General features: G+C 34.7%; 1 protein-coding gene across 2 annotated transcripts; it reads right to left on the reverse strand.

Annotated features, from left to right (window-relative positions):
* Positions 1 to 167: 167 nt before the first annotated feature.
* Positions 168 to 24,174, reverse strand: lrrcc1 (leucine rich repeat and coiled-coil centrosomal protein 1). Of its 2 annotated transcripts, none has more exons than XM_685289.10 (20): positions 24,104 to 24,174; positions 23,449 to 23,499; positions 23,151 to 23,356; positions 22,897 to 22,962; positions 22,215 to 22,382; positions 20,771 to 20,940; positions 20,491 to 20,640; positions 20,003 to 20,205; positions 16,402 to 16,573; positions 16,171 to 16,319; positions 13,033 to 13,237; positions 12,476 to 12,615; positions 11,265 to 11,466; positions 9,395 to 9,580; positions 5,446 to 5,620; positions 5,190 to 5,353; positions 3,168 to 3,376; positions 1,320 to 1,457; positions 1,098 to 1,233; positions 168 to 591 (listed from the first exon to the last, which is right to left on the reverse strand). In XM_685289.10, exons 2-20 carry the CDS (start codon positions 23,490 to 23,492, stop codon positions 481 to 483), a joined length of 2,994 nt encoding a protein of 997 aa, XP_690381.2. In that variant the 5' UTR covers positions 23,493 to 23,499; positions 24,104 to 24,174; the 3' UTR covers positions 168 to 480. The 2 variants fall into 2 exon arrangements, with proteins under 2 accessions (XP_690381.2, XP_073783165.1); XM_073927064.1 differs by having other exon boundaries at positions 23,151 to 23,372.
* Positions 24,175 to 24,793: the final 619 nt, after the last annotated feature.

A 24,793-nucleotide genomic window follows, 5' to 3' on the forward strand; every position in this document is an offset into this window, starting at 1 on the left:
ACAATTTTATTTTCTCCAAATTTTCACAGACCACTTTGTGCCCAGTTTGCAAACCCCTGGTAGAGATTTGACCCACTTCAGTGCTTTGAGAAGTGTACATTTGAAAAAAATTTAATTAAATAAAAGAATTAACTAATGAATTAAAAAGAACACACTGTACAATGAACAACAAATGATTTATAATTTAATTAAAAAAATGTAAAAAAAGTGCATTATATGATACCGTACACTCAATGTACAGTTCAACAAAAATAACTTACTGATGTTTTGTATTTTTTCATTAAAAGACAGAAGTTTCACAGCTACGCCAGTTTTCTGTTAAAGAAAATGGGAGTAAAAAGCCAATAAGACAGCTAAACACAAAAGGCTAAACACTCAGATGCACAGTCTCAGTTCAGGCTATGTTCCTGTTTACACAACACAAGTCATGAAAATCTTTTCTTCCAAGTATTTTTGTCTTTAGGTTTGTAATGCATAGTGTTAAAAGTCTTTTAGCACTTGTGTGAGGCGTCTCATTTTCTCTTCCATTACCCTTTTGTTACTCTCAGTTTCCTCAAGCAGCTGGCGCATTTCCTCCTCCACCTGCAGAACCTGTGGTTAAAAAAATATATAGTCTTAAAAAAGCACTAGTTTACTCTTCATCATATTATTCTTCATCAGGAGATTCAATTAGTGGACAGTTGAAGCAATTTGCACATTAAAGGCTTCCTTAGAACTAGAGAATTATTGGAACTTTTTATTATTAAAAACAGATACATTAATTGGTTTAGTTGTTCTACTCTGTTTATATGGAATTCTAATAATATTTTAGAAATTAAAAATGTTCATTAAAAATTTAATTGTTTAAAATTTACATACTTTAGTTCAATAGTTTCATAGTGACATTTCTTTGTTAAATAGTTTTATTAGTATAGTTTTAAAATAATTCTAATATTAATAACATGCATTAATAATTATAAATCCTAAATGAATAAATAATAAAATGCAATATTAAAAAAATAATAATGGCACATACCTACAGTTTACACAAATGTATCAATATAAACAAAAATATAATAAATCCATCCTGAAATGCTAGTGTTATTTGGCAGTGATACCTTCTGATTGGCTTTTTCTATCTGTTTCTGTTTGTCATTTGCAAGTCTAAGTAGTTCCGCCTGATGTGAAGCTTGTAGAGACTCCAGTTGTCTACGAAATGCATCATCCACACAGTGAAGCTTCTCCACTGCCGCTCTAATAAAACAATAAATCAGTATAAATGTCTAAAAATCTGTTCTCCATTGGTCATATTAGGACTAGCAGCCCACCTTATACATTACCTGTGTGCTAGCGAAGCTTTGTCTCTTTCCTCAATCAGGGTTTTCTCCTTGGAATCAAAAGCCTCCTTCATCCGCTTCACCTGACTTTCCAGCCTGTTCAACACCTCTGCCTTTTCCTGCCATTTCTTACTTGAGGCCCTGCAAAAGCACAAGTTAGGTTTGAATTTAACAGATTACAATTGTGTGATGAGTGAGACATCAGCTGTCATTCTTTAAAACAATGATGTATTGTTCCATAATCAATAAGTAAATGAAATGGGTTATTAGTAGGGCCAGACAGAATCTGCTGACATTTTTTGCTACTCGTGCAGAATTTTGTAAAAAAAAAAAAAAAAAAAAATTTGTGGATTTAACCGTAATGATTTTGGGAGTATCGTAAATAAAAACCTAATATATTAAATAAAACATAATACCTTTTTAATTTTTACTTAATGTTTACAATGCAAATCCAATTAGATCCACTGAATTGGTAAACAAAGTCTCTCATATAATATATCTACTCAAAGACAGAAAATTTTACCTTTATAAACTGCATTGTAAATAAATCAAATGAACATTTTTATATTTGTCAATAATATTACTGAAATTAATTTAAAACTGAATTAATATGAATTTACACACACTTACACAAGTAAATAAATAGACTCAAAGGGCTAAAAATGTGCGGCTATCTGCATGCGCAGATTCCGTGTACGGGCCTAGCTATTAGTTATTGGTGATTATTCCATTAGAGTATATTAGTGCCTGCCCATTTTTAGCAATGATGTTTCTGAAAGTATTTTTCCTGTAGGGATTTTTTTTTTAAGTATTCATTAAGAGGGTTTCCATGCTTTTGAAAACAGCTTATTCAAGGACTTTTTGAAGTGCCATTAAATATAAATCAAGCACCATTGTAATTCACACCCCAAGCATATGTAGCGCTATAAAAGTCCTACCTGTACCTAAAGCCAGGCTCAGACCACAGGAGTTTTAGCCTGATTTATGTCTGATTTTCACCTCCTGAGAATCGGATATGAAATCCTCTTGAGGACTTCAATTGGTTCAGATTTTTGGTGCAGATTATCTGTTAATGTGAGTGTTTAAACATAGTATATCATAACATTTCACTTATACTTCATAGTCATTTTAAAAATGCCAGAGTGATGATTTTAGAATGAGTCATTTTTCAAAAAATTTAGACTGTTTTAAACATTTATTATTATAGGACTTTAATAAAAGTTACAGAATTCAAAACATTTATATTATGAAGTTTTTTATAAAATGTGTATTATTTGTCACAGTTCTTGTACAAGACTTTAACTTAAGTTTTTTTTAAATAAAGAATTTTTATTTTCCTCAGCATGGCAAATGTTGATTTAACACCAAAAACTAATTTAAAATTTAATTCAAGCACTTTCAAAGACCTGTGTTTGTTTTCAAGTATTTTCTAGACCTTAAATCCATGCGTCTGAAATTCAAGTACTTTCAAGAAGCATTGGAACCCAAAGAGGTGTAATCTATGAACCAAATCAACCAGCTTTGAAGGGACACATATTTGCAACTTAGTACATTAAAATTAGACAAAAAAACAAGACTGTATTTAACAACTTTTAAGGAATGGTTCACGCCCCCCAAAACATTTTTAGAAAAAAATTATAGAAATTGTTAATCACAGACTTCCATAGTAAGAAAAACAAATACCTTGGAAGTCAGTGGTTACTGATTTCCAACATTTTTCTAAATAATTGCATGTTTAACAGAAGAAAGAAAGTCAAACAGATTTGTGATGTTTGAGTAAATGATAACAAAATTTCAGTTTCCAATACAAGAGTGTTTCCAATACTCCAATACAAGAGTGTTATTCCATACCTGTATGTCTCTTTAACCTCATCAAGTTCCGCCTCCTTATCAAACAGCTGTTGTTTCAGCTCCTCCTTCCTGAGACTGAGCTGCTCCACCGAGTCTCTGAGCTCCAATGCAGACGACTTTTCCTCCTCCAGCTGCTGCTTCAGATTTCTCTGCTCCTGCATGCTCTCATCACTAACTTTACGCATCTGCTCATCTCGCTCCAGCAATGCCTGGAAGCAATTTGCACGAAATGAACCAGGCAATGACATCTGACACTGTTGCACATACAGTTTTAGTCGTTGAAAGTTTTGTTTAATATTTAATGAATAAAATTAACAATCATAATTAAACTATCACTGAAAAGTTTTGGGTGACGCAGTAGGTTGTGCTGTTGCCTCACAGCTAGAAGGTCGCTGGTACGAGCCTCGGCTGGGTCAGCTGGCATTTCTGTGTGGAGTTTGCATGTTCTCAATGCGTTTGCTTGGGTTTCCTCTGGGTGCTCCGGTTTCCCCCGCAGACCAAAGACGGTACAGTTGAATTGGGTAGGCTAAGTTGTCCATAGTGTATGAGTGTGAATGAGTGTGTGTGTGGATGTTTCCCAGAGATGGGTTGCAGCTGGAAGGGCATCCGCTGCGTAAAAACGTGCTGGATAAGTTGGCGGTTCATTCCGCTGTGGCGACCCCGGATTAAAGGGACTAAGCCGAAAAGAAAATGAATTAATGAATGAATGAATGAAAATTTTTGGTTACCATTTGTTTTTATTTATTTCTGTATAGGACATTCTATCTAAATTATACATTTATTAATTATACATATTATATATTTGTCATATTTATTTGTAGAATTTATTTATTATTTCATGTTTTGAAGCAACTGAATTGAATCAATCAGTCAATGATAACAACTTAAATTTGCTAACAGTTTTTAAAATAACAAAAGTGTTAAAGCTGTAATGACAGTGTTTCTACAGTGTTTTTAATAAAAAAAAAAGATCTGAGAAGCAAATGAATGACATATTCCTTAACAGAACAACTCACATCAGTCCATTTTAGATATTTTTGGGATGAAATGCTTTTTATTTACTGTGTTTGTTTTTATTTCAGGGACAAATAATGTATGTTTCTGGCAGAATGTCCCCTATTACAAATTAGAGAAATTAGAAATTAATTTTTGTTTAGCAAGGATGCATTAAGTTAATCAAAATATGACCGTAAAGATATTTATAGCAATACAAAATACTCATATAATATTTACCGCCACTGAAAGGTTTTGATTACGATTTATTTTAAGAAAACGAATGAGAGAAATTAGTGTTTTTATTTATCAATGATGCATTAAAATCAAAATATGACCGTAGAGATACTTATGGCATTACAAAATGCTTATATATATTAAAATAAAAACATTCTAATAAACTTTTTATTCAACAAGTCATTCTAAAATATTTTTCATTAAACAAATAATTATACAGATCAATTGTTTTTAAAATTTCCTTATAATAAAAACTGTTAATTGAGCACTAAATCGGCATATCAGAATGCTTAAAATATTAATTAGCATTAAAGAATCCTTTTAAAAACATGTAAAAATCTTACAGACTTTAAACAGTAGTGTAGATTTTGAAATGAAATTCTGACCACAGGAACAATTGAAGATTTATAAAGAAAGATATCTAAACGCTGTCCTGGTTATCTTAAAATGCTGTATTATAAACAAAGCACTGAAAGCATATTCATTCATTCATTTTCTTGTCGGCTTAGTCCCTTTATTAATCCGGGGTCGCCACAGCGGAATGAACTGCCAACTTATCCAGCAAGTTTTTACACAGCAGATGCCCTTCCAGCCGCAACCCATCTCTGGGAAATTAAAGCATATTTGTGATAAATATAATTAGTTCATTAGCATTCCATATAATTAATTCTATAATCCAATAAATATTCACCTGAAAGAAATCATATCTATACATTATAGGTACTTATATCTAATATCTTTATACTCTGCATACTATAAATTTGTATACAGTTTAGTGAGTGAGGGCTTTACCTCTTTAAGTTTCCTTATCGTTTCCGTCTGGTCATCAACAATCTTAGCTTTAATCCTGAGCGAATCGCTGTCTCTTTCACTCTGCTTTTTCTGCGATTCCAGTTCGGATAACAAAACCTCAATCCTGGCCTCCAGTCGACCACGATCCTGTGCTAGAGATGCACCTAAACAAAAGGATGAATGCAAAACCAAGTTAAAATACAGCTAACGTTATCTGTCTGTTTTCCGAAGGCTGTATCTTTATTTACTGATGCACCTTGCTGTGCAAGCTCTTGGCCCCAGATCCTCCTCTCCGCCCGCAGTCCATCTATGACAGACTCTTGAGCGGTGAGCTGAGAGATCAGCTTAGACTTGTCTTTCCTCAGAAGCTCTACCTGCAGGTTCAGTCGTTTATCATCCTCTAACCTGGATTCCAATGACTGCACACGAGTCTAAAAAGCAAAAACAGGATAATGAAGCAATACCTAGGAAGTGATTGAAATCACAACCATATAATAACAAAAAGATGATATGATACTAAAGCAGGGCTGAGTCACTAAGTCAAATTTAAAACTCTCTAGCCACTTTTTTAGACTGTTATGAATAATATTTAAGACCTAAATCATATTTTGGTCTCAATAAGAGCATCATGGTCTCAATGTCATGATACAGCATTATATTATATTTGTGTTATACAGTATTATAATTGGACTAGCGAAAGAGAACTACAAAACAATAGAGTGAAAACAAAACAAAAGTACATTCTGAAGTGATGTAGGAGCATTTTAATGAGTATTATAGTTAGCTTAACATGGGAAGAGGACAACTGAGACTTGTTTGATTAAATATTTACAACCTAGAACACAATACTTCAGCACATTTAAAGGGATAATTCATCCGAAAATCATTTATTCACCCTAATGTGTGGTTTTAAACTTTTATAAGTTTCTTTCTTCTGTTAAACACAGAAAAATATATTTTGAAGAATGCTGGATTCTGGCACCCAATAGCCGCGTTTCCACTATCGCGCCTAAAGCGAGAGAGCCAGGGCGAGCCAAGGCCAGTGGCGTTTCCACTGTCACTTCCGGGGCTTAATCGGGCCAAAGCGGGGCTTTCTTGGGGCCAGCGGCCGGCCTTTTTCGGCCCGCCGAATACCTTGGGCCAATGAGGGCCAGCTGGGGCTTCGGGGCGGAGTGAAAGGAGAGGCGGGCAGTTTTCTGATCGCACATGAGCACATGCGCCAAACACACACAGGGAAAGAAAACATCTGGCCTTATAGTCTGGGGTCTTTTTGCATATGATCACCCTTATGTTTTCCTTTTAAATGTAAGGCTGCTGCATAAAATAATAAAGTAGTTTTAATTTATAGTGACGTTCTTTGCTGCGTCCTCCTTTATGTTTCAATAGTGCATAATAATCATTACACCATATTAAAAACACAGCAGACAATAAAGGTTTTCGAGAGTTTTTGTCAAGTTTAAAAGGTGTGTTTGTGCGCGTTTAAATGCCTGTATTTGTGTGTGAGACCGGGCAAGAGCGCTCCCTTCACAGCTCTGTTGATGCCGCGAGCGGGCAGATATTGAGATAATACACAATATAAATACAACAGAAAGACATAAAACTTAACAAATTACGTGCCCACTTTCGTAGACTTTAAACAATATAGTGTCATTTCTTGATAAAATAGCCTAAGCTATATTGAAATATAATTTAAAGAATTACAAATATCGGATATATATAAAATCGCATTAAATAAATAAACCAATATAAAATAAACAAAAGCTAGCAATAACAATGTAGGTAGCCTATATACAATACATAAATCAAACCGTTTTAAAGCCACTTATAGCCTAACTTTCATTTTACAAAGACCTATCTGAAAAAAAAAGATTTTAGATATTTCCAAAAAACAATAAACACCGGAGAAGGTTTGAAATATTATTTATAAAGTATTTAGATTCGATGATATTAATCAAATCGCGCAAACAGAGCAATATTTGGGTGAGTGAATGCAGAATCTAGCCTACCTTTTTTTCTGTCACTCAGTCCTGCTTTAAACTCATCTGGGGAAAGTCCAAACACAAAATGTGTTCTATATCCTCAAACAAGTGTTTATGTTTTTATATGATGTGGTTAAATTTATAAATGAAACTTTAAATGAAGAGCTTCAGTAAATAGCTGCTGAGCGCAACAAATACGGCTATATTTTATTCTCGCTCTTCTTGTGCCAGAAACACTTAATAAGACGTGCTGTATCGAGTTATAAAGGAGAATTTCTGTGGCTTTATACTATGGACGGGTGCGCTCACTGTGATGGGTCCGTTAGTTGCGAGAGCAATGCACAATGCCAACAGTCGGTCGGCGAGTAAACAAATGTAATGAATGGAAATACACAGGTCTGTGCGTATAGACATTTCATGTACTGCTGTACAGTAACGTGTCATTTGTTTGTTTCGGTTGTCTTCATTTTAATGGTTTCGTGATGATTCTATGGGGTGCTTTATCTGCCTCATTTCCGCTGGAGTGGGCGAGTTGTGTGACGTTTGATTCGGGGACGTTCTGTAGGCGGTGTTTGTGTGACGCGCTGTGAGCTATCAGCCCGACAGTGGAAACGCGACATGATTTCGGCCTCATTTCTCAACCTCCCGGGCTATTGTCCGGCCCGGCCCGATTAAAGCCATGGCTCGCACTGGCCCGAAAGTGGAAATGCGGCTATTGACTTAGATAAGCTGTGTCTCAGTTCAGAGGTTGCATTCTTCGAAGGATGCATTCGAAGTGTGCTGCGTCATCACGGCGCGATAAAGGCTGTCTCATTTAAAAAAAATTTGAACGCTCCTTCAAACGCAGCCTCAAAATGCATCCTTCATTTTCCAGGTAATGAAGGACACAGCCGGTGGATCCTTCGAGGCCTCAAACCTCCCAAGATTCATTGTGCGCCGATAACGGCAGGACGTTTTTAATAGAAAACCTTGGATTAAATGTATGAATTAAGTTTATTTTACTTGGATATATAAACACTTGTTAAAAAAAACAAAATGAGTATGACATGTTCTATAAAAGAGTGATTTTATAGACAGTTTACATTTTTATGCGTACATGTATGGATCAAAGGAAAGATATTTCCAGCTTCTGTTACATTAGACATTCCGATTGAACCAGATCCTATATTAATTATATTCAGAGTTTTCGAAGAATTTTTGAGACTTACACGAGCACAACAACAGTTTGTTTCATATGGGTTGATCTTTGCCAAAAAACTCATCCTTTTGTTTTCGAAAAAAAAAGAAGTGCCAACTCTTAAATTATGGCTGACAACAGTTAACAGGTACACTACATCTGGAAAAAAATCAGATATACCCTAATAGACAAGGTTTTGTTATTTGAAAAAATGTGGTCCTCTTTTATATCCTTTTTACAAACTTGTGAATATGTTTACTATGCCTTTAGTACCTATGCTTATTGTTTGATAGCACTGGTGGGTGGTTGGTTGGGGGAATGCATGTTTATTTTATAATTTTTTTATTATTATTTTTATGACTGTTGTTTGCTGTTGTTGTTTTTTATGATTATTTTAGTTTTTTTTTTTTTTCAAATGTCTAATTGTTTGAATGCAAGTTTTAAGTTTATTTTTTTGTTTTGTTTTTTAAGTGTAGTTTTAAGTAAATGTCTGTGAAAATTTCTAATAATAAAAATACTGAAACCAAAAAAGTTATTACAAATTTTATCAGCGCTTATTAACAGCAGCTGTTACGGTTACCTGGTGACGAGAACAGTCCTCTGTAGGCTAGATCGTCTCATTTCAAAATGCTTGGTTTAGCCTGTGTGGACTTCGAAGCACTTACCTTTAAAGTCTGCATCCTTCGGAGGATGGGATGCTGCTGCTGCTACTACTAGTATTTTTTTTTTAAAGTCTTCTTTTCTGGTCAACCGAAGAAAGAAATTCAAATTGGTTTTGAACAAGTGAAGGGTGGATAAATAATAGAAGAATTAAAATTTTTTTCTGTGAATTATCCCTTTAAGACTTTCTAAGGCCTAAGTATTTTATTTAGAAATTTTAAACTTCTTAAGACTCAGTAAAAACCCTGAAAAAAGAACACTGGGCTAGATTCATTTGTGCGATAATACTGCTGTCTATTTCTATGATAGCGTAATTTGATACAAAACCCCAAAGGAAAAAGAAATAGGAAAACTCTATATATAACTGAGGTAAAACGCTTTGATTTTACCTTGAACTCACTGACAGCTTCTCGTTTGGCTTTGAGAAGCTCAGCAAGTCGTGTTTTCTGCTCTTTCACCATAGCTGTGAGCTCCTGCACCAGAGAGGCTGATTGTTTCTCTTTCTGCTGAGACTGGTTGAGAATCGACTTCAACTCCTGGAGTTCACCAGACACCTGATCAAAGCCTTCTTTTACCTGCAAAATATATACAGTAAACATGCAAAACACATTAAGGTCAGCATTAAGGCATCCCTGCCCTTAAATGTAAAAAGTATCTATAGTTTCTTGTAAAAAGGAATAATAGGTTTCCCTAAAATATAAATCTGTCATATTAGTTGTAAAATATCTGGTTACAAATAAATGGGTGAATACTTTTTCTCCTACTCATTATAGTACTTTGTGCATTTATTTACATAATAACTTATTTTTACCAAATGTGTATTATTATTATCAGTTGTAGCATTTTAATTTAAATTGTGTTTATATTTGTTTTTTTTTGCATAATTTTGTAATTATTGAATTATTTCAATTCATTTTTTATTTATGTTTGCTTGTTTCTTTCTTTTATACTAATGTGTTTATCATAATTGATTCATTATTTATTATAATATCAGTTTTAACTGTATAAATTGTTTATTGACTATTTTATTTTTTTGTACATTTTTAAATGTAAAAATGTATTTTTGCATTTTAAATGCGCCTTGCTTACACACTGCTTAATACACACAGGGTGTATAGCATTATGCAAATATCTTTACAAATGAATTAAAGGATTAAAATATTACAAAAATTATTATTTTCAAGCCAACATAAATATAAAAACCATACTTTCATGCCTTCTTCATCTCGGGGGGCTTTTTCAGTTTATTCGTAACAGTTTGCTTTTGTATAATGTTATTATTATTAGCAGTATTATTTATTATATGCATATTTATATTTGTTATTATTTGTTATTATTAAAAACAAGCTTAGATTTGTCCACCTGTCAGGTTTTAGACCATATGGGGCACAGAATGTGTATTGGGATATAACTCCCTTTTTTGACCACACTTTGTTGTTATTTGTTCATTTATTCGTTTGCTGGAAATTAGAACTGAATTTAGAAATAGTTTTGAAACAAATCTTTGCGTTGAACAAACAAAATTAATTATGTAAAGGCTAATATATGTTTGTGCTTACAACATGTTTCCTTATCCACAAGAGTGAAAGTAAAAAATGAGGTTCATCTCTCATTCTTGCGTTGTACATGCTCTGTTTAACTGTTTTCTTGCTAGTGAAGCGCTCAGTTTTTCCACTTACAAAGTCTGCCATGTAAATAGCAAATGCACCATGGTGCGACGGGAATAGGAGATGAGACTCTGATTGGTTTACTCTCAAAACACATCTATAACTCATTAAGAGAATAAGCTTAACCTTGTTAGATCATGTGCCACGGAACAAAGTGTATTTTTCCATCCTTAAAATAGCAAAAGTGGATTCTGACATGACCTTAATGCTTTTGCGCCCTGCACTTTGGGTATTAATTGTCAAAATAGAGCCCAATGACATTTTAAATAAGAAACAAAATACAAATATTAGATGAAAAACATAAAAAATTACTTTAAAGAAAGTTACTAAACAAAATTACAAAATATTCTAACTGCTTTTGTTTTGGAGAGTCAATTAAAAGTTAAACTTAAAATCTAAAAAGTGAAAAAATGTAGAAAAAAATTGGTAAAAGCAAGTTTAAATTGTTATATCAATAATACTATTTTATTTTGTAATTTTTTTACTTTTATTTTTCTGCTCTGAGGATTCAATTAGAAAACTAAAACTTACTGTCACAAAATCATAAATAAGACTATGTTCAGACTATGTTTCCTCATAGTTTAAATGTTACCTCTGTAAAACGCTTTGCTTCAATAGTGAGAGCCATGCGAAACTCCTCCTCCAGAGCAGCATACTGTCTTCTGGCATCCCTGATTTTTTCTTCAAGATCAGTCTGTTTCTGAGCAAATCTCTGCTCTGTTGCAGCAACCTCTTTGGCTACAGCCTCTTTAAACTCAGTTCCACCAGGAAGCAATCGTGCAGAAAGCTCTTTCCTGTAACAGTTAAACAGGTGCAAATTAACACATTTCTTCTTTTGTAATTTGAGCCATTTTCACTCTAATAGGTGCCATAGAATGAAAATCTGGGTATACCTAGGCATAGCAGAATAATACAATCGGTACATGGAAAAAGACCTACCATGAGCCACACAAACACCATTGTTTCCTCACTCTAAATACTGTCATTGTAGATTCACAGTGAAGGACAGGGCAATCCAAAGAAAACACTGACGATCCACACAAAATCAATAATATGCGTGCTCCAGGTTGCATTTTATTGGCCACAAAATTTTCTAATGAGATTACAACAATTAGCATTTTCCACTTATGTTTAAGTTTATCTAGGCTTGAGTTGTATGTGGGACTCTTATTTTAAAGGAAGCAGGGAGACCAAAAAGAAGTAGGTTTGTTAAACAGGCAGCCAAGCCACAAAATTTTCACAGCTTGTCATAACACAAAATGCAGGATATACAGATTATGAATTTACTCAGCTCCACCCCAAAGAGGCATGTTATTTATGAAATTTGCTGCACATGTTTGTAATGAGGCTACAAACACATGTAGATTGCAGAGTTTGTGTTTAATGCACATTTAAACGTGAATCACTTTTCTCAGCTCTAACTGTGATTTTTCCAAAGTGAAAGGATAGTGATAAACCTTATTAAACCCATCTGTTTATGCAGAGGTTGATATTAATTCTGGCATAAAGAATTATGGTAAAGCTTCAAAATACAATTCTAAACACATCTGTCTGTCCCTTTTTTTGAGTATATAATTATAATGTAATAAACTTTTTAGAGCCAAACTCATGACAGCCATCATTCACGACTGTTCCAAAAATGATATTTTCATTATAGGCGTAATTCTTTTAATTACAAATGAGCGATTTTTTTTTTTTTTACCAAAGCCACATATCTACTATGTAGATATCAGAGAACAATTCAACATATTGAATCAATGCACTCTATGGTACCTTTATTATGAAACTAAGAAACTCATGTACCTGTGCATCTCCTCTCTGGAGGCCAGTAGTTCATGCAACTGCTGCAGCTTCTCTTTGTGCTGTCGAGAAGACGCTCGCAGTATTTCAACTTCCCTTTTAAAAGCAGACGCTTTATTCTCCAACTCCTGAGTCCTCTTCATCTGAAAGAATATAGCAGGCCAGCTGCTTTTAATACTGTTTATATGGAATTATTTAATTCTGAAAAGTGGTTTCGTAAGTAGACGTCTGCTCAAGTGGTGCTTCAAACAGCTTTCTCAATGTAGCCTTTTAAATATACATATATAAAAAGGTCGGGAGTAAAATGTACCTCTCAATTCAAAGGGTTTGAAATGTCAAAAGAAATTGCAATGTTTCTGCAATTCAGCCAAACACTGCTATATTTATCTAAGAGCTGCTTCTGGAACCATCTCACAAAATTACTCTCAACATGGCAAATATGTTTGTTTCAGCTATTGAATGTATAGTGAAGAGATAAACCAATGCCAGTCTATACACTGCATTGGTGCTCAGTTGAAGTTATGGATGTGTTTCACTACAGGACTGGGCTGTTCCTCTACCTCTTCTGCACGTTGCTGAACTCTGAGAGCTTCTGCTTGACTCATGCTGTCTTCCAGAATGCACAGCGCCCTCTTGTGTTGCTCTTCCCGGTTGCGCACTTGCTCCAGCTGCTCTACAGCAGACCTGTACCTCTCCTCCAACTCCTGCAAACGAGTCTGCAGTCCTGCCCGATCTGAACGCTCTTTTAGTAACATCTCCTTCAACCTAAACAGAAACAGCAGATCTGCTTTCTCATAATATGTTTGAATAACAATAATTTTTTTTTTCAACATTAATGAACTTTTAGCTTTTTTGTTGTATTGAAAGAAGTTTCTCAACCTCACTAAATATTACATTAGTTTAATTAAAACATATATTAAATTAGTATTAATAGGAATTTTCTTTCAACTTAGAATAACGAGTTTCTATTTTAATATATTGACATTGCAATACTTTCTTTGTGGTGACTTTATTTAAGTCCTTGATATCACATGATCCTTTCAAGTGTTCACACAGCTGATGATTTATAATAAGGCATTCTGTCCTGGGAGAGAGCTCTGAGCTCAAGGGATTCTCGAGCCCAGAGCTCTCTCCCGTTTTCAGGGTGAGAGGGAAGACTGAGCTCAGGTAGACCTCAAAAACTCCCCTGCTAATGTGGGGAAAGGTGAACAGCTTCAAAAAAAAAAAAAAAATATATATATATATATATATATATATATATATATATTGATGCTGGGAGCTAGACTATGGTGCCCATTTGCCTTAGTCGGTTTACGTATGACACATGTCTTTAAACAATGGGAGTAAACCACGTAACCTAGGGGAAACTCACGCGGACACGCAAAGAACGTGCAAACTCCGCACAGAAACACCAACCGGCTCGGCGAGGACCAGAGCCGGTGGTGTTCTTGCTGTGGGGAAACAGTGCTAACCACTGGGCCACTGTGCTGCCCAATCTAGGTAAAGGGGGAAGGAGAAGGGGAGGAAGAGTGTTTTCATCCAGAAAAAGATGGTTGTGGAATGAAGACTTGGGTTATTTATAGTGACTCAGGAATCATCTGATTGGTGAATCCTGTATTAGCAAATTCGGGACCGGCTGTGGTCAATCATAAGCATGTGATCCTTCTAAAACTAGTTTAGAAATAAACTTCACTTAAAAGATTATAATCTGCGTTTGTATTTATTATTATTATTGTTGAAAGTAGCTGTACTGCATTTTTTGCAACCTGTGAGCATTTTTTTCAAGACTCTTCGATGAATTGAAACTTAAATTCGTCAACAAAAATAAAGGGGGAAAATGTTTGTTGCCTATGGCTGGAAACAAAAACGTGACATGTTTGTAGAGTAAAGTGAATGAAAATTCTGATCTGCTCAATGAATGAACAACAGCACAATATACTTGATGAAAAAAGACAAGATTAAAACATGGTCAAAACAAATAAAAACAATTGTTTTGTTATAATCTGCTGAATTGCACGGTTCATTCATTGACCATTCATTGATCAGAGCGCACGATTTCAGTTACGATACAGACCAAGCAGATCTGTCAATTATCTGTTTTTTTCCAAGCCTTTTTTTGTTGACGAAATTTACATTGGTTCAAAGAACAATATTAAAAAATTATATTGATAGAACAATAGGGGGCAACAGGAGCGAGAGAGAAAAAAAAACTCATTTCAAATAAGATTTAAATACACAATATACACTCAAAAAATATTTTTTCAGCTCGTACAAACTACTTATTTAAAATGAGCTGAAATAACACAATCGTTGAGATTTTTGAAGACAACTTTATGTTCAATCCACCTAAACTTATCAATTTAATGATTTAACTTAAACAACATGAATAAATTGTGTGAAACCCTGCATTTTTTACATTGTATGTATGAATGTTTACCATCTGCCTACTTTCATTTAATCCACACTGATACAGTTTACAATAGTAAAAAGCTGAATTACACATTTTTGCAGTATTCCAAATGGGAATAAATAAACCCCTCTAGTTCATTTTTGAAAAAGAACAATCATAACTGCTATATTTAAGCGCCATTCCAAACAAAAGTGCTCTTAACTGGGCTTTTGGAATGAAGAATTCTGAAGGGAAATTAACTTTTAGACACTTTATTCCCATAATTCTTTTCATTTGTGATATTCCACAGAACAGTTCATCCCTTTCAAAGTTCTCACTCTGAATTATACATTTTTGCAGCACTCCAAATGAGAATAAATCCACCCCTCAATGTCACTTTGAAATAGGAAGGATCATGGGTACCATATTTAAGTGTCATTCAAAATAAGCGCTCATAACTGGCCATTTGGAATCAAGGATTTTGAAGGGTTATTAACTTTAATAAATTATTAACTTATGGGCACTTTTTACTCCCATAATTCTTTTCATTTGTGATGTTCCGCAGAAGAGTTCATCCCTTTTGAAACTCTCACTCTGGATTATAAAGATGAGCACAGAGATGAGCACTTCAGAATGGAACTCAGCCTGAAAAATCAGTTTAATGACATTTAATACACAATGCTGTCATATTCACCCACACTCAGCAGACGAAGAGTTAACGAAACACAAACTGGGCTGTGAGGCGACCGTCATTAGCAGTCGAGTGCTGCAGGGGTGGCAATTAGGATTGATTGATGATCTGCAGCAGACATGTGCCTGTCACCACGACTTTAATCTCCATTATAATTACGATTTATCACCAGGGGGAGCGCGTGGGCTATAATATTAGAGCAAAATATCAGGGCCATCATCACACCACACAAAGCGCCGTGCAGGTGGGATGGCGGAGCTTCATACATCAGGGCCCTACAGTGGGGTCTCTGGAAACTTCTAATAAAATTTAATTATACTCGAGTGTATTCCGATCCAACATTTCAGCTAGAGCTGACACCAATTAGGTGCAATATGTCAAACCAAACATTCTCCGCAAACACTTGGATGGCTGGAGAATGTTAAGGTGTCCTTGATGGGAGAGAATGTTTTAACGAGAGAGATAAAATAAAAGTTGCAACTATATATATTACTTTGACTGTCAGCGGTGGAACTCTTAATTAGGCTGCTTAATTTGCATTCATATCATTCACATTCATTTCAGCACAAAGGTAACAACTGGAACAAAGTGAAACTGCATTTGTCTGTTTGTCCTGACCTGTCTGTGGTGTGTAAGGCCAAACTCTGCAGGTCTTTTTCCTCGCTGGCTCGAGTCTGCAAGTTCTTGACCTGTTCAGTAAGCTTTTTCGCAGCTTGCTCTGCTTTCCAGCGCCGCTCTCGCTCCTGGTCTCTTTCTTCCACTATTGCCTGCATGTAAACACATAAGCAGTTATTCTTTGAATATTCACGTTTAGTTTAATGGCAAACCTAAGCAGTGCAGTTTGCATACTTTGTAAGTTTCCTCTTGCGATTGGCCTGAGCTTTTGAGGCCTGATTTGATTATTTTGGGGCCCCTTTTGACAGATTCTGAAGTGTCAGCAGACTCCGAGCTCTGGATTGATGTACTCCTACGGGGACAAACAGTCAGCTTTGTGGACCTCTGCTTCTGTGTAATTGCCACACTGCAATGAATACATAAAAAACAATTCATATTAGCAGAAGTTTCATCCCAGTAAGAGAGGCAGTTTAACATAATGCCTACATATATACAGTAATGTGCAAAAGTCTTAGGCTATTAGTATTTTCACCAATAAAAAGGTTAAAAATTAGTCAGTGCAACAGCCTAGTGGTTAGTGCTGACATATGGTGCAGTAGCACTTCAGGGCGTCCCGAGTTCAATCCCGACTCGAGGACATTTCCCGTTCCTACCTCCTCTCTCTCTCACTTCACTTTCTGTCTAATATATTTTACTATCCATTTAATAAAGGTAAAAAGACAAAAAGGTTTAAAGGTTTAAAATCGGTTATTTCTACATTTTTTTCTGTAGCATGTCAGTTTGTAATATCAATTTACATTTCCAAACATTATTTCTGGAAATTATTAGATTAGATTAGATTCAACTTAATTGTCATAATACATGTACAAGTGCAAGGCAACAAAATGCAGTTTAGGTCTGACCAGGAGTGCAACAGCAGCAAGTGCAGGATCTAGTTAGAAGTTACAAAGTGCAATTATAGAAAAACTATAGTGATATTTACAGATGGATGTACTATGAACATTACATACAGGTTGTATTAATTATAATCAGAGATTTACAATAGATGAATATATGTACATTAATAATCAGAAGTATGTAGATAGATATGAGCATAATTACAAATGTATATGTGCAGTGGATATGTACAAATTAAAATGAATTAGTGCAACAAAGTGCAATGAATATGTACAATTTTAAATGTGCAAATATTAAATAGTTTTTATGGGGAGTATGCAGTAAGTTATGAGAAGAGTGTGGGGGTGTATGAGGGTGTATGAGGGCGGCAATAGAGTCAGTGGGGGGCAGAGTTCAAAAGGGAGACAGTCCTGGGTGAAAAGCTTTTCCTTAATCTGCTGGTTTTTGCTTGGGGGAGCCTGAAGCGCCTGCTGGAAAGCAGGATGGAAAACTGTAAGCAGGGTGAGAGAAGTCCTTAAGAATTATGCATTCTCCGCGCAGACAGTGTTTCTGAAAAAAAATATACAGTGAGAGTATTGTCTGCACAAGGACTCAGCCAGTGCTCCACACAGAGACCTGATCTGATTATCATCTAGTCTCTCTGAAGAAACAGAACAAACTGAGACAAAATAAATCCAGAAAAATTTTGGTTACATCTCTAAGATCCCTTCAAAAATCTTCATGCAAAGCTACCTGAAAAAAATATGGGCAAGTCTACCAAGTGTTTAAAATGCAAAGTGTGGTCATACCAAACGTTGATTTAATTTAATTAATATAAGTTAATCTCCAAGTTGGAGGAAAGTCCTTCCCTTCGGTGGAGGAGTTCAAGTATCTTGGGGTTTTGTTCACGAGTGAGGGAAGAATAAAACGTGAAATTGACAGGCGGATTGGTGCAGCAGCTGCAGTAATGTGGTCAATGTGCTAATTCCTTGTGGTAGAGCTGGACTAAAAGGCAAAACCGGTCCAATCTACGTTCCTACAATCACCTATGGTCATGAGCTTTGAGTCATGAGAGAAAGGACAAGATCTCGAATACAAGCGGCCGAAATTAGTTTTCTTCGCAGGGTGGCAGGGCGCATCCTTATATATAGGGTGAGAAGCTCTGTCACCTGGGAGGAGCTCGAAGTAGAGCCGCTGCTCCTCCACATCAAGGAAAGCCAACAGAGGTAGCTCGGGCATCTGTTTCGGATGCCTCCTGGACGCCTAACTAGAGAGGTGTTCCAGGCATGTCCCACCTGGAGGAGGCCTCAGGCAAGACCCGGGACATGCTGGAGGGACTATGTCTCTCGGCTGGCCTGAGAACGCCTCAGGAAGTGCCTGGGGAGAGGCAAGTCTGGAGTTCTCTCCTAAGACTGCGGCCCCTGCGACGCGACCCAGCCCAGCGGGTGAAAATGAGAAGAGATGAAGTTAATTGATAAATATATATATTTGTATCATGTATGTATGCATTTATGTGTTATTTCTGAAAGCATCCAAATTTTGTAGTATTTTTACACAAGTGCCTAAAACTTTGAACAGTACTGTAGCTTTGCAGGCGGGTTTTTTGAAGCATTTGAGTTTGTTCTGTTTCTTTATGTCATTCCAGGCAGACTGGATGACGATCAGATCAGATCTCTGTGTGGAGCACTGGCTGTTGTCAAACTCCTAGTGCAGAAAATAATCTCACTGAATAATTACAATTACTGACAGAAATAATGTTTAGATACGTAAATTGATATAATTTCAAACTAACATGCTACAGAAAAATATAGAAACAACAGACTTTAAACCTTTTGCAAAGAATAATCTCACTGTATAATTACAATTAATGAAAGAAATAATGTTTGGAAATGTAAATTGATATTTATGCTACAGAAAAATATAAAAACCTATCAACTTTAAAACTTTTCTGGTGACAATACTAGTAGCCTAAGACTTTTGCACAGTACTGTATATATAAATTACATGGAGGACAAGTTGCATGTATTTAAAATACTAAAATACTTTTTTTTAAAGAGCAAAATCATCAAACACTTACAAATAAATATAATAATCAGACTTCAGTCTAATATGTACAAAATATCAGAAAAAGAACTGGCGTGCCCCATGCTCAAGCATTGGCACAAACCCATCAATTAGTTCTGCTAAATTGTCTTTGGACAATAAAAAAAATGACTAAACGGTAGTGTGTCAATATTTTTATACAGCAGCAAAATTTATAATTTACATATAGCAGTGATACCTCTTTATTTTATATTTTTATTTTTATTTATATGTCAATTAAAAGTTACTTTTTAAAAAGAAATACAGCAAAAATAGCCTTTGAAAATTGTCATATAGTAATTTCATCATATTATTAATTCTATTTTAGAAGGCTTATTTGTTATTCATGTCGAATGTTTCGTATTAAATGCTAATTTAAACTATACAACTTATTTATTTACATACTAATGTATTGTTGTATATAATCAACTACTGCTGCAACTCAATAGTGAACTCTCTCTACAGTTCCATATTGTTTGATGTATTATTGCAGTCTGAGTTTTGATAAAGCTAGATGAACTCAACTCCAGGACAGCGTAATCATTTATGTGTTCAAGCAATTTTAAGTAGGAGGAGCAAGGACAATTTATAAGCTGCCCTGATTACTGGCCTGCGGCAAAGCTTTTGTCTAAAGCATTGAGCCTTTCTATAATTATGAACTATATTGAGTGAATGCACCATTCGTATGCACTCCTTATGGAAAAGAACTAAACAAACTGTATTGAGAACGAGTGCAGCAAGTAAATATTTTAAACAAGCCTCTCAAAACACAATTCAAGCCTTGTGCTGGAGAAAATTACATTATTAATCAAACCCGGTAAACTGTAATGAGAAGTCGATGTGCTAATTGTCAAAAAATACACATAAAATATGTCACCAGTCAGACTGTTTGGGTTTGGTGTCCTTGGATAGTTTTTTCCCTGCAGAGCCTCTGGGATGAAACAGGACTCTTGAATGCCGCTGGTTCTCTTTTCCACTGTCACATTCACTCTCTGATGTCTGATCTGTGTCTCTTTTTGCTTTACGCATCACAGAAGGCTGCGCAGTACTATTTGAGTTGACTCTATCACTTTCAGGGACCTAAAAACAAACGTCAAATTTAGAAAAGCATTGTTTCACACATTTTTAATTGCACCGTTTCTATAATATCAAGGCAAGACAAGTTTATTTATATCGCACTTTTCGTACACAGTGGAAATTCAAAGTGCTTTACATGAACAAGAATAAAAGAAACAAAATACAAGTACAAGAAAATGAAAATAAAGGGAAAAAAAGATTTTAAAAAAGATTAAAATGCGTTAAAACGGCTTTTAAAAGAAAGTAAAGAAAGAGATAATATTGAAATATTTGAGAACAGAAATGTACCTTCTGTATTAAATGGGAAACCTGCTGCTCAAGTTTTTTAATTCGCTGCTCATTCTCTTGATTTTCTGTAGACGCTTTTCCACCTCGCTGTCGAAACTGGGTCAAGACTTCATCAATCCGTGGAGTAGTTAGAGGAGCATCTGACTTTGCCTTTATAACAGCAAAACACCCTGAACATCAGCATGTGTCTCACTACCAACTCAAAATCATTCAAACGTCATTCTCTCATTTAAAAACAGACAAATACAGGAAATTATGAAGCATAGTAAAACTAGTTTACCAGTTCTCCATTCACACTAGTGTCTGATGAAATCAAAAACTCTAGGAAGTCCTCAAGACCAGGAACGTCCATAGGACTGTCCTCTGCTAATGGACATGTGTTTCCCATGCGATCTACTCCATCCAGTGTAGTGACTTGATGCAGACATTGAAGAACCATCTCCCTGTAGCCTTAATAAATAAGAAAAACAATAAATAAGTTTAACAAATCAACCTACAGAATTTATGTGCATAAAGAAACAGTTGAAAACCCTTTGATTTTTTTCTTTTTTTAAAAAAACATTTTGCAAAAACTGTTTAACAGAGCAAGAGATTTTTTATAGTTTGAGAAAGTCTTACTTGTTTAATATTAGCAAGAATAAAAGCAGTTATCAATTCTTAAAACTAATTTTAAGGCCAAATTAGCCTCTTTCAGCTATATATTTTTCCGACAGTCTACAGAACAAACCATTGTTATACAATAACTTTCCGAATTACCCTAACCTGCCTAGTTAAATTAATTAACCTAGTTAAGCCTTTAAATGTCACTTTAAGCTGTATAGAAGTGTCTTGAAAAATATCTAGTCAAATATTATTTACTGTCATCATGGCAATGATAAAACAAATCAGTTATTATTATATAACTGATTATATATAAATAACTTATTAAAACTTTAGAAATTTGTGAAATAATCTCTCTGGTAAACAGAAATTGGGGAAAGAAAATAAACAAAGGGGCTAATAAATCTAAATTAAACTGTATATGTGCTGGGCAAAAAATAATCACAATTAATCACATTTAAAACTAAAGTTTGTTTTGACATACTATATGTGTTTGTGCATTATGTATATTTATTATTTATATATAAATACACACATCCAAGCATGCATGCATACATTTGAGAAAATGTTTATTTATATTTAGATATAAAATGTATTTGTATATGATACAAATTATATATAAATTTAAATATCTATGTAACAAAATTTGTTTGTATAGTTTGGTTTCTATGTATGTGTATCACATATAAATAAATAAATAAATAAATAATTAAATAATTAAATAAAATGATGTGTATATATACTTACTCCCAGGGCTGTTTATATCAAAGTTGATATTTAGCCACACCATTTTGGTGTTTGTAACATTCAAATTTTTATGATGGTTCGACGTATGGGTCATTAGCCCAACGCTCAACCCCCATCTTGGAGGACCAGGAAATACACTACGAACCATTTAGCTTACCCAATTCACCTACAGCAGATGTCTTTGTACTTGTGGGGGAAACCAGAGCACCCAGAGGAAACCCACACAAACACTGGGAGAACATGCAAACTCCACACAGAAATGCCAACTGACCCAGTCGGGGCTCGAACACCAGTTCATATTACGTTTTATCTTTTCTTGTTTTCCAAGATAACTTTTTTCAACAAACCTATCATTTTGCAAACTTTTTTCAACAAACCTATCATTTTGCAGACTGGATTCTCTGCACCGTCCTTGCTAAGAGTGATATATTTCAGATTTTGCAGTCCCACCATGCATTGCAGTAAGTGGTTCATACTATCCAAACGATTGCTGTGAAGCTGCAGGTACTTCAGTTTGTAGTTTGCTCCATGAAGATACAAGAGACCTAAAACCACAGAACAGAGACTTCATACACATTTGTTCAATAATTATGTTTGCTACGGTTCCATACTGTACCATTTTTCAAATTCTATTATTCAGTAGGGATACATTAAATTGTGCAAATGCAAACACGTTTTTTTTTTTACGTAACATTTCAAATTCAAATAAATGTTGTTTTCTTTAAATTTTCTATTCATACATAAATGAATAAACAAATAAATAAGCAGAAAAACTTTTGTGACCCTTGGTAATAGAAGTTATTTAATAAGTCAATTTTAGAGCACCCAATCAGCATAACAGTATGATTACGGAATGATCATGTGGCAATAAGGACCAGAGTAGAAACTTTGGATCAAATAAATACATCCTTGGTAAGAATAAAATAATTTTTATCTGGAGAATTTACAAACGTCTGCACTGTAGTTTTAATTTCTTCCCCTAAATGTAAGATTTTTCAGAGATCTAAATTTAAAACATTCAAGAATGAACGCATTTAACAAGACTGCAATCTAACCTACCAGTTAGGTCATTTATTTGATTGTAGGCCAAATTCAGTCGTGTGAGGTTTGTTAGTCCATCAAGCCCTGAAAATAAATATATGCATTGAAGAACTCCATACCACAGATGTACCAGTTTGGCATAACAGCAAGAAGAACATATTTAACATCACAATCAGAACAGACATATTTTTATTTCACTATTCCTCATTTTGTAATGAAAACCTAGTGCAAAGTTATGCCGCATGTTCTGCCACAAAAACTGTAAGCCTTACCTTCTACTTTGGTAATTAAGTTGCAAGACAGGTTTAAGGTGCGCAGAGATGACAGGGAAGCTAAACCCTCTATACGACAGATGTGATTGGATGACAGGTCCAGATGTCTTATGTGCCATGCTGTCGTCAATCCTTCAATCTTAGTGAGCCGATTGCAGTGGAGATTCAGGGATGAAATGCTGGGATTCAGTGAGACCTCTAGAAGACTAAAATAAAACTTCACTAAAATCACCATGACACAAAACAATCCAGCTCGTTAAAATATGCAATTTCTGTACTGGAATAGTGTCACACTCACCTTGATATATCTTTATCAATTAGACAGAGCTCTCCAACAGCCATAATCACACTGTGAACAAGTTTATGTCTTTAACAGCCTGTCAAATACTCAAACAATAACCTGTAGTAACTTCTGGGATGTTACACATAAGTTATATAACATGGTACAGTAGAAGGGGTAGAAGTTTACAATGTATGTTGTAAAAAGGGTTAATGTTTAATTTATGAAATGATTTATTCAAAATACTGCTATAAATACGATTGAAAATTCATTTAAATTAGTTTTTACGTTTGATTTTTGCGTCTGATAATGATAGTTGTGTTGAATAACTGAAGGTAAAACGTTTTAGACGATGAATGACAGTTCACCACTTGACAACACGATGTAAACAAACCGCTAACGTTAACGTTACCTCTTACTCGATCGGACAATAACTGACCAGTTCTCTCATTAAAAGGCTTTTAAACCAAGGTTGTTAGAATTGTAAAGTAAGCATTGATAGTTATATATTTTACACATTTTTAGTTTGAAATGTAAAGTGTTCTTTTTGCGAGATTAAACGTCTGTTCTTCTGCTTGACTTGGCTTATTATGCCGCTTCCACGATAGCATTATAATCTCCATTAAGCTAAAACTGAAATATATAAACAATATGCATTAACATAATCACATACCCGTCTTGTGATGAACTTTAACCGCTTGCGTGAGATCCACAGCTTTCCATTTTGCTTTTCTTACCGCTGTTGAAAATTAAAAGTCCCGCTTAGCAGTATTTTCTTGCTTCCGCACGCTTAAAAAGTCACTTCCGGCCGCTTTTTCAAACGTTTTAAAAGTTGAACTAAACGAACAGTGTCATGTAAATTAGAAAGCTAGTGTGCATTTGTGTTCCCAAAGAAAAGAGATGCCATATTTAACGTGGATAAAAAGACATAGTGCCATGTTTATTATGCTAAATCTTTTGATATTAGTAGGCAAGTTTCATAAACCGTTACACAAGTGTAAGTGGTCGGAGAAGAAGAAGCCTAACATCTTACATTTCAAGGCTGAATTAAAAATTTATTTTGAAGCTCTTAAAGGACTTTTAAGTCGTAATGCAACCAGAACTGTAAATATACCATACCATACCAACTTTATTTTATACTAAAATGTAAATATCCTAATATATGTTTGGTACCACTTTATTTTAATGGTCACAAGACCAGTTGGGCAAGCTACTTGACAAATGTAGTGAGCTAAGCTATTAGCTACTCTACTTAAAATGTATCTTAACTACACTAATATGGAAGCATACGAGTAGCATAATTCAATTCAAAATGTAATATGCAAAATGGCAATGCAATATGTTAAATGGCAATGTATTTCTG

Source organism: Danio rerio, chromosome 2, assembly GCF_049306965.1.
Source record: "Danio rerio strain Tuebingen ecotype United States chromosome 2, GRCz12tu, whole genome shotgun sequence".
Lineage (NCBI taxonomy): Eukaryota > Metazoa > Chordata > Actinopteri > Cypriniformes > Danionidae > Danio > Danio rerio.

Bases quoted from the DNA above. Each gene is read 5' to 3' on its own strand.
- lrrcc1 (XM_685289.10), bottom strand. From the start codon at position 23,492: ATGGCTGTTGGAGAGCTCTGTCTAATTGATAAAGATATATCAAG. The intron at 22,383-22,896 runs GTAGGTTAGATT...CTGTGGTTTTAG, and splicing joins TCAAATAAATGACCTAACTG to GTCTCTTGTATCTTCATGGA. The intron at 20,941-22,214 runs GTTTGTTGAAAA...TTATTTATTAAG, and splicing joins TCCAGTCTGCAAAATGATAG to GCTACAGGGAGATGGTTCTT.